Raw genomic sequence first — 10,792 nt, 5'->3', positions numbered from 1 at the left:
ACTACATATATACATTTCTACAGTTTCGTTCTATAGATATAGGCACACACTGATTCTCGATAGCAATATTACTATATGGGCAACAGTCAAAGCCCAGGAGAGTGCAGTTTGGAGGAACGGTTTGCAGTTCAGCTCGACCCACTGAACGTAACTTGGATGTTACAGGGATTAAGGATTTGCCCCGGAGGAGAGTATAGGAGGGACCTCTAGCTGAACTCAGATGAAATGGTGTGACTTGATATGGCTCTACATGTTATAAATGTTTCCACTACACAAAACGGTAAATGCACATCCAGTCAGTATAAAATCGATGCAAACCATTTTCCTTAAAAAGACATTAAAAAGATATCGGCCGGTACAAATACAGCTGTGACCCAAAACTCTCAGCATGGTCTATAAAATTGTAATAAAACGAAATGAACCAATCAAACAGCACAGAGTCAGTATAACAGCAGCGGGACAGATTCTTGCCTCAGATTGTATCTATATATATATATATACATGGGTTGTAAATCACAACAACACTCACTACTAAGAGAATGTGTAGTAACTCTATGCGCTGGCCACTCGGAATAAAGCATGGTTGGTATTTTTCAGATTTTAAGAGCAGGACACTGACAGTTTTGTTCTTTTTTGACACTGCTGCGTTTATCCTCTCTGATGCCCGCATGAGGGAAAACAAGAACAGTAAAAGATGAGAGGAAAAGGAGGTGAAAATTCGGAGCACTTGAACATCTTTTGAATGGCTCTCCACAAGACACAGTCGATACACAGGGGAGGTCGTTTGGTTTGATTCCCTCGGCAGTCTGCGCGTGAAGACACCTTCATACAGGCACAGGCTGGGTCGAGCCTGTTGGTTGGTTGGTCAGTACCTGAAAAGAGCAGAGAACATGTTCCCTCTTAATCCACACGGAATGATTTACATGCTAAATAACCAGTGTTGTATGTGTATTAACAATAAACAAATTCCACTTCATCTAATTCACAGAGGATTATGATAACTCAGGATTCCTATTTTATAAACATGCAAATAGCATACAGGTCAGATTTAGATTCACCTCCGCTATGCAGAGCAGAGCAAGAGGAGACTGTTTATGATTTTTGATATATCTTATACATCATCTCATAATAACTGTTTACTTGAATAACTTCAAATTATACCACTTTTCACATGAGACATAAATTCTGTTTTTAAATGGGTAATCATTGATAATGGGGGAGATTACATTCATGAGTGCAAATGGAGGACGGAAAATGGAAGGAATGACAGCAGCTTTTAAAGAGAATGCAAAATACGAGACGGAGAAGGTGCTGAAGCAAAAGGACTCCACTACAGAGCTTTGACAATTATGACATGTGATAAAAAGGTACAAACGATGAGTTGGAAGAGAGTGGAATGGTTTCACTGGCCGGGACCAGGCTGAGAAAAAGAGTCACATGTAAAGTACCGTGTCACTGACAACCGACTTTTATTCGGTAACAGGAGCGGCCGCATTGTCTTTCTGCTCAGAGGGAACGGCTAGGTAGTTTGTCCTGCAGGCAGATCAGTAGAAAAACAGAAGAGAGTCTAAGAACTTGTAGGGATCACTCTCGTTACCCAACGCCACAGATTAGAACTGGTCGAAGTTTGAACAACATTCCCTTCGGTGCAGCGATAACTGAATTTCTAGTCTTTGGGGCGGTGATGCTTTAGTATCCACTCCAATACATGAATGTTTATTTTAAAGGATAAAGCCATGGCCTGTAAATAATAATGGCCAACATGAAAGCTTCAGAAGAGTGAAGCCAAGTCATCTTGAGCACCCCCAGGTGGTCATTAAGCACGCCTCCTCCATGTTAATGGAGGGACATGGACCAAACTAAAAAAAAATGTTTTTAAAATATGGTTTCTGTCATTATAGGAAGGTATTATCACAGAAGTTTGGTTTCAATTGGTTATCTGATGCTCTAAAAACAGGGTGGAACTTCATGATTGACAGCTGAGACTGACTCGTGATTGGCCAAGCGTGTGAGGTCACTCTACAATCATTACTGCACTCTGCCTTTGGCTCTAAATAAAGTAAATTGTTGTACAATTGGAAGAAGTGGAGGCAAGTCATCCATCTTTATAAACAGTCTATTGATAAAACGATCACTGTATTTGGACTAGTGGAGATCTACTATAAGCTGCACATTAGGGGACAGGACACCCTTATACAATATATAACAGTAATTCTTCATATTGTTAAAAAATTATAGTGCCTTTGCTACATATATTTTCATTCATGTATAGAAACAGTAACAGTAGACAAAGCAAAAAACTTCAGAGTGAAAAGAATTTTGTGACTCTGTCAGCAAGTTTAAAATCCAGCCTCATTTTGTCGCTCTGACAAATTATTACTGTTGCTGCTACGTTCCATCTATTCCCACAGTTACAAGAAAAATACAGTCTGGGCCACTAATGCATCACGGAATGTAACCTCACAATGTTCTAGATGTGGTATAAATCCATTAAGCCCAGGTAGCTAAGAAGTTGACCACAGAGCAGCCTCTCTGAATGGGTGTAGCTCCTCACTGACGGATGCATTGTTGTCCTACAGGTCAATAATGGCTGTAAGGCGGCCACAACACATCAAGTCTTTCAGTTTCAGGAAATGAAGTTTACGGACTGATACACATTCGATCACTTGATGCTTAACTTAATGTGCAGTCCTGATTTGCACATGGATCAATAAACTTTACCTAAATGCTGAGGGTGAAGTGGAATTTATTCTCTATCTTAAAAAAGCATTAGTCTTTCAGCAGCCTAATAGTCTGAAAGTGCCATTAAAAGTTACACACAAGTGTACATTTCATTGTAGACTTCAGCTTTTACATTCAACAAAATGCATAGATACATATTCTTCGTTGTGCAGTTCTATGTTTGTTGGAATGTAAAGTTATTGTTTGTTATTATCTATAAAAGTACAGTTATCTAACATATTCTTAGGGTTATACAGTTTGATATTTTTTGATTGAAAAATTACAAAACTGATTATTCAGCTGTTGAAATAGTGGCAGCTGAAGTGTTTATCAAATTCAATGGTTTCTGAGGACCCATTTCTTGTCATAGTTTTACTAGTTTGTATTGATAAATATTGTATTGTACATTTATTTATGTTATTTTTGATGAATTAGCTTTGAATTATGTCGGTTCTCCTCTGGGGAATTTTGTGGTTCCAACAGAGCAAACAGAAACCCCTTACTACTGCAGAGTATCTTAAGGTTGTTGTGCTTTGTTGCCTAGCATTCAGCCCAATGTAGAATTACCATTCTGAACACATAGACAGTATTAGAAATGCCTTGTTCGGGGCTTCATGTGTCACTGCAGGAGACGGACTTGGAACCAGGATTAATTGTTTGCGAAGCCACAATGTCTCCATCAGCACATGTGCAGTGTGGTATCAGTGATTGTTCGGTTAGGGGACACCAATTGCCTGTGCAAAAGTTGTCAACCTGGATCGGCCTGGTCACACCATGACAATCCGGTGGGAGCTGACTACACAGATGCCCTCGGGTGTTTGTCAGCCCTGTTTCTAAGGGAGCTGCAAATCTACCAATGATGTAAAAAGGTTTGTTTAGAAACAAGAGCAGTCAGCAGTGCCGAGAATTATTCAGGCCTGTCAGAAGGCGTGAGTAAAAAGAAAGATTACTGTTGCAGGAGGGTTACAAACTGATGTGGTGAAGACTCAATTACCCCACTGTCTGTCTTCCTGTTCCTTTGCCTGCCTGACTCTTTTCCTCTTCCTCTCTCTCCTGCTCTCTTCTCAGTCGCCCTCCTAAATCTGTCTTGCCGACATGTTTCTGAGATTTTAAATGACTATTATGTAATAACCAGAAATTCAAGCATGGAAAGGAAACACTTTCAGTTAAATGACGCACACCTTCTTGCTGCGATTTTGAGAAAGGAGAAACTTGCATGTACACTTGCATTGTGCCAACCACGGATCTGCTTTTCGGACACAGTTTTCATTTAGCCTACTAAAACTTATCTGCGATTGAGTTTGTTTGCGTGCCGCTGTTGGAGACTCACGCTAGGTCCTCCGCCTGCTCATCAGATTTGGAGATCTTCCTGTAGCAGTAGACCATTTCCACCAGAAGCCACAGGGTCAAGCACACCAGCAGCACATACATCATGATCTCAGAGTAGAGCGCCGCGGCGTTGTTAGTGGCTGTGGAGAGCAAACAGCAATCAACATGTATTATTCAATATGCATCCCTCCTCTGAATGGTTTTTGCTTTTGTTGATGTTGAATGGAGAAGGGGAGAATTATTTATTCATGAGTTAAAGGAGGTCATGCTAATCATGGTCATTTATGTGCAACACTGCTGACCCAAGATAAACTCAGTCACAACAATTATTTCTACATCATTTTGCTGAATGGAAAGTCCAACTCAATATAAAGTTTTTACTATGCAGCTGAAATTCACGCAAAGTCATGTTTTCTGGATGAACTTCCTGTTTTGTCATATTTAAAAAATGATGTACAAACTTTGTTGCATACACAACATTATGACCATACCTGTGATATAACCACAGTAGAGCCTATACTGAGTTAAAGGTGCCTTGTGGAGTTTTTTGTCGATATTTTAATTTTTAATTTTACATCAATCTTTACTCACGAGTTGTTGTTCTTTACCGTCTCTGCTGCTGCATTGGTACATATTTTATGTTGTTGTGCTAACAGCTGTCAATCAGCGGAGAAGCATGAAACTGCTCGTACACATGTATCCATTCATATACATACACATATTTCCTTTTCCACTTGTTAAAGCACTGCTTGATAGCACGACTACTACTAAAACTCCACAAAGTATACCTTCAAATATGAAATAAGAGGAATATGCAAGGTCACAGTGGTTCTCAGGGCACAGATGTTACATGAACATATAAACACCTCATGTTGAAGGTCATATTCTGATTTCATGTGTGGATAAGGGTAATAACATTCTAACTAATTCAAGAAGTTGTATTATTGCATTTGTTTAAACTTTCGGGCTTTTGTTCAGCCTGTCTTAACGCACTACTCATAAGCCTGCTGAAGCTCGCTTGCTGCAAACCGTCCTCCTGCTCATTCTTTTCAACAAGCTTCCAAGTCGTCGAGGGGGCAAATTACAGTCCTTGTTCTGTGCAAATATTCCAAAGTTAAGTTAAAAGGAAGCTCCAACAGCCAGGAGCTCATTAAATGAAATGGCAAACACCCAAAGTTAAAAACGTATAAAACACCCTGTTTAGACAGTGAGTGACTAACAGAAACATGAAATTACACACAGAAAATGAATGATATTTTACACAGAAAGAGGACTGTGTATTTCTCTCAATGCCCAGCATGAACAGGAGAAATGATTACAGCGCTGCAAAAGAGTTTGACATGTACATAAGCATGTGACTATTGTTTACAATCCCATTTGGAAAACAGAACCTGTGCTTTAATACATTTAATTGTAATGTTATTACGAGCCACCGTGAACCACCCTACCCAGGAGTGTGGACCAAATACCACAGAGCCTGCTGACCAGACGGCTGACAGCTTCCACTGATTTGATTCTGCAGCCTCTGCAAATAGACCCTATTAGTGTAATATAATCCCTTAGATGGGAAAAGCAAAGATATGTTTGTCGTGAACAAATCCATTTTACTTCTATGGGCCACATTACCGTAGCATGATTCCCAGGCTATAATGTACAATGCACTGGCTGTAAAGGCTCTTTGAAATTTGATGCCACTGTTGTATGAGATGTAGAAGTAGAGGCTTTTATTTAGAGTAAGTATTAAAGGAATCAAAGAGTTGTACATTTTATAGACTTTGGAGGATCCAAAGAAGCTTGTTTTTTTCCTCTAAATTTGACAGAAACCCTGCTTTCTATACGCCTCTGATAATAAAGTACCTCTTGCAAGCAGATCAAGATGTTAAATAAAGAAATGGGAAGAGTTAAGTCGCTCCAAATATACATGTTGTATTGTATATTTAATCAAGATGGAATGTGACACATTCAGCAAGCCAAGCATTCAGGAAGCAGAATACATTACCCCTCTTAATAGATAGCAAAGAAGCTGGTTTGAATTAACCCCTTCACTGACAACAGAAGAAAGTGCTGATGGACAATAAGGCAGACAGATCAAAACAAAACAGACAATTATTTCCACGTCATCGCGGAGGGGAGAAGGAGAGTGGTGTTGTTAGTGGCTGTTTTCAAAGAGTGAGCGGTTAGCTGGAAGTATAGGATAAAATGCAAAGAACCATTTAAGGCATTCTGATGAACGCTTCACGCCACATCACAGGAGGGGCAGCACAGAGAGAACACCAGGTACACAAGAAATAACACAGTGCACAGGGTAGTGTTTCCATTATTAGAGATTTTAAATGAACACATCCGTCTCTCCAGATTATACTGTGTGCAGCTGTATCACTCACTTTGTGTTAATGTGTGCAAAACTGCAATGGACTTATCGGGTATTATGTCCTGTGTCAGCAAAACATGCTGTTCTTCATGACTCTTGTATTTGTTTTAATTAACCATTTGATGTGCTGTATACATCTGCTGATTTCGAATGTCTCCTGTTCTCAGGTCGCTTTTGAAATCTAAACGAGACTCCCCGTTTAGATAAACATTAAATCAAACTAAATACATCCGTTCTGTTGACGTTGTAAATCAGGAAAAAGATTTTTGCACAGACTGACACTGTGTAAACACGGACTCCTGTGGAGATGCTGCTGGGCCACTACTGGCTTTATAAGAGCTGAATATGAATTATACATTTCCTTTGGGGCAGTGAAAACTTTTCAATCTTTAAAAAGAAATAACACTACTTTGTTATGCATTACACATGACTGTGTCAATTGCAAAAGCATCTTTTATCACACTTGAAGTGTCAGATCGGAGCTGAGGTGTGCTCTCTGCTCGACTGTCGGTCTATTTCTGGTAACCTCACCGGTGGCATGCCACTGCCTGTGAAGCACTTAGCACTTAGAGGTCTGAACAACTGTGTGTGCTGCTCTGTAATATCCCTGCTTAAGTGATTGGTGTCATCTCGGTCCCTGAACACTGCGCTGTGCTGACATGGAAACCAAGCATTTGATTAAACCTTAGCACAGAATAACAGCGAAGAAAGTGGAAAGAAATGAGCCACACCTATCTCTTTCACCTCCAGCGTGATGTTCTTCATGAATTTCGAAGAGGGAGTGAAGTCCTTGAACTCGCGCACCACGTGGCACTCATAGAGACCACTGTCATTGAAGGTGACATTGTGGATTTGAATGGAGACCTCTTGAAAGTCGACGCTCCCATTCCAGGTAAGACGGCCCTTAAATGGTCCGTCCCGTGCTGATAGCATGTGTTTATCATACTTGTATATCTAGGACAGAGGAAAAACAAGCAGGTATGCATAAAATATACAAACAGTTGATGGCTTTATGGTATGAACACTCACATAAACTTGATGTATCCTCTGCAATAATGTCAAGGCCACTTACATGAGTTTTTGGGATGTCTCTTTCATTTGTTGGCAGGAAGTACCAATCCACATATGTCTTTGATTTGACCTCCTCCCTCTTCATACAGAAGATACAGGTCAACAGCATGGATTTCCCCAGGACAGCTTCTGTCTCCGAGGGGACATCCACACATACTGGCTGGCCTAGGTGGACTGTAGGAGCAGAGAAGTGTTACTTCAGTTATAATGTGTGTGTTTAAAAGTCCCTATCCACTCGGAAATGTGTTTTCCTTGTTGTATCTTTACTTGGATGTTTGGTCTTCAAAGAGCAAAATGACGTGAGTTTGACAATTAAAAGGTGTTTATCTGAAGTTATGTGCTCACTTTAAGTCCCCGTTTAAGATGAATAAGTACATAATGATTTGTGACACTTTTCAGTTGAAGTAGCGGACATCATAGATAGAGATTTTTCTTTATTTCAAATTATTTTGTAGAATAGCCAGTAAAGAAAGAAAATTATTATTGTTAGAGTCTTAAAACATGTCTGGATCTGAATTGTAGTATATATATTCAGTATAAGTAAAAACCATATACAGCAGAAGTTTTCTTTGTTCATCAAGAGCATTTTGATGTAAAAGTGGTTAAATATGAAGCTTTAATCGTCCTGTCCAAATCACTAAGTGTGCATTCCGTGTGAACATTGTGTCTGCCTTTTCCGTTTTATTCTGAAATAACTTTTCTGCTTGTGTATTTCTCCACCAGTTTCCTGTTGAACCTGTTTCTTATTACTGATCACATCAAGTCTCAGTTCACTTAAACCCTTGGGTTTCCACTTTTTAATTGCTAAATTTACATGTTTTCAATCGAGCGCTTTACGTCTTTTCTGGACTTTGAATTTCTGGCCTGCTCCTTATTTGGATATGTTTCCTTATTCGGACTGCTCTCTGTGCTATCCCATGCTGTTGTATTCATTTATTTTATTGCGGTATCCGACTTTGGGCCTTCCACTGTATCTGCTTTCCGTCTTTCCGACCACACACCACTGTGACACACTTTCCATCTGTAAGCTGGCCCAGTCTTTCTTATCAGCTCCTGCAGGTTGAATCGTTCCAAACCTCAGCAGGTGTTGAAAAGACATCAATTGAATCATACAGCTCTGTGAACGCTGGAGAGACTTGACTCACAACAGTGACAACAAATCCAACTCATCCAGGCCATTAAGCGCTAATGATGACCTGTGCCCATTTGTATCAGCTGGCGGAGGGTGGAGGAAATGGAGGGACTGAGTGTTGAATGGAGGAAGTGGGGGATTTGTAGGAGGAGGACAGCAAGGCATTGTGGGCCAGAATTGATTGATACATCGCGTAAATGCATTAAGAGACAGAATAATTAGAGGGAGGTCGAGGATTATAAACAGGGATGGATTTCATGTGAAGTGAGGCAGTTAGCTCAGCCATCACAACACATGGTTGCCTTTGTGTGACTGTTGCAACGTTGGGCCCAGTGCTCTTACATAATGTCCCACAGTCGCCCCCAGGGCGTACAGTGACAACATTGATTCCATCTCATCTTCCTGTTTTTTTTTTCTCTTCCCTTTACTGAGGGCCAATGCAAACACAGGAAACAAGGTCAGAGAAATATGGAGATAGAAAGAGAGTGATTTGGAAGGAATCGGAGAAAAGGGAGAAAGAACAAGAAGGAGATTAACCTTGGTGTCCTCTGTTCACTGGTTTGACTTAAAAGCTGTTAACACGGCCCATCTGTGCATGTAAGCAACACTGAAATGGGCCATGCAGCATTCACAATGTCAAATTAATAATAACTGCAATAAAAATGTTCCATCTGTGCAATTTCAATTTCATATATCTGCAATATTGTTACACTCTGTCTACACTGCACATATGACTCTGTATTCTTTATAGTTCCTTGTGTTTGCACTGTTTTCCTTTATGTCTCTATTACTTTTACAGAGGTTGTAGTTCACCCTCACCCTTTTGCTGCTGTAACCAGAGGCAGATCTTGGATTTTTCTAAATCAGGGGCCATAAAAGGGGGCCACATTTTACACAGAGGGGGGCCAACTATTTGCCAAACATCTGCTGCACATTTAAGTCATTCCTTGTTCACTATTGAATCCCACTCTGTAAAATAAAAATTCAATGAATTGGATCCGGACCTTCTCTGGAGTTTACCTTTCACCTGAACGATGCAGCAGGAGATTCTCCACTCAGACGTGTTCACAACAACAGAGAACTCTCCAGAGCTTTAAGGTAACAGGTGGAGCAGCAGGCAGAGGCAGAACATTAAGTATAAGCTGTGGAGATCACATGTTTTTGTTTACAGCACATCAACCCCAGCGTCGACCCTCAATACCAAAAGTTCTCTAGACAATTTTGTTGGTGTCTTCTACATGTGTGGATCCATTTTTTCATTCTGTGAGTTGTGTGTCCGTCACAGGTTAGAAACATTTACATGCCTACGCAGTGAATCATCTGGAGAATCTCCTGCCGTGCTCTCAATGTGACTCACTGTGACACAATCCAGAGTTTTTACTTGGGGGCTGGCAGGAAACACTCTGTAGATTATCTGCCCGGTACTCGGTTATTTGTATTTTCACATGCAGGCCGACTTGATAACGTCAGATTATCCAGAGTTCAGTGCATGTTTGAAAACATGGCCTGACAGGACAGGGGCATATCGGGGGGCCAATACTAGTATAGATGGAGCATGTGCCCCCCTGGGCCCTGCCTCTGGAGCCAGCCCTGGCTGTAACAAGGGAAATCTAGCTAAAGAGGGACTATTAAAGCACTATCTTATCTTAAACTATTTTCAACATCTCTCTTACAGTCATACTTACCAACTAAAAGCAAAAGTACCGAAGTGATCAGCTGAACTCTGGGTTGAGTTACCATATTAAGCTGCTGGTGCACACAGGTCCTTTCTGGTTCTTTTGGAGGAAGTTTTCAGGAGGTGACTTTTCAGAACCACGGACAGCGCCTCTCCTCGGCAGATGCGCCCGGGTGGAAAAATCCAAACAACAACAAAAAACCAAGATGTCAAAGTACAACGTGTAGAAAAAAATAACGCAACAGTGAATTTCAGTCCTCCGCCAAGCACCCGGCTCGCATTTCATCATCCACCGAGAAACAACTAAACTCCATTGTTCCCTCCACTCGGTGAAATAAACAAGTCCGTGGTGATGCAACAGCTCCTTCGCCCACAGGTGCTGTCATTCAGTCCGGGTCCATGCGCGCACACACACGCACACAAACTCACAGACACACGAGGGGCGAGATGATGAAGATGATGATGAAGAACAGGAACCTGTGGATTCTCGAAA

At 40.9% G+C, this 10,792-nt stretch overlaps 1 protein-coding gene across 1 annotated transcript; it reads right to left on the bottom strand.

Annotated features, from left to right (window-relative positions):
* Nucleotides 1–1,469: 1,469 nt before the first annotated feature.
* On the bottom strand, nt 1,470–10,364 carry scn3b (sodium channel, voltage-gated, type III, beta). The gene is made up of 5 exons (XM_061073731.1): nt 10,310–10,364; nt 7,494–7,666; nt 7,153–7,375; nt 4,052–4,190; nt 1,470–1,533 (listed from the first exon to the last, which is right to left on the bottom strand). The coding sequence occupies exons 1-5, from the start codon at nt 10,362–10,364 to the stop codon at nt 1,470–1,472; spliced, it is 654 nt and encodes a 217-aa protein (XP_060929714.1).
* Nucleotides 10,365–10,792: the final 428 nt, after the last annotated feature.

Source organism: Limanda limanda, chromosome 6, assembly GCF_963576545.1.
Source record: "Limanda limanda chromosome 6, fLimLim1.1, whole genome shotgun sequence".
Classification (NCBI taxonomy): Eukaryota; Metazoa; Chordata; class Actinopteri; order Pleuronectiformes; family Pleuronectidae; genus Limanda; species Limanda limanda.
Note: the sequence above shows the minus strand (reverse complement) of the source record. Positions and strands in the feature narration are given on the sequence as shown.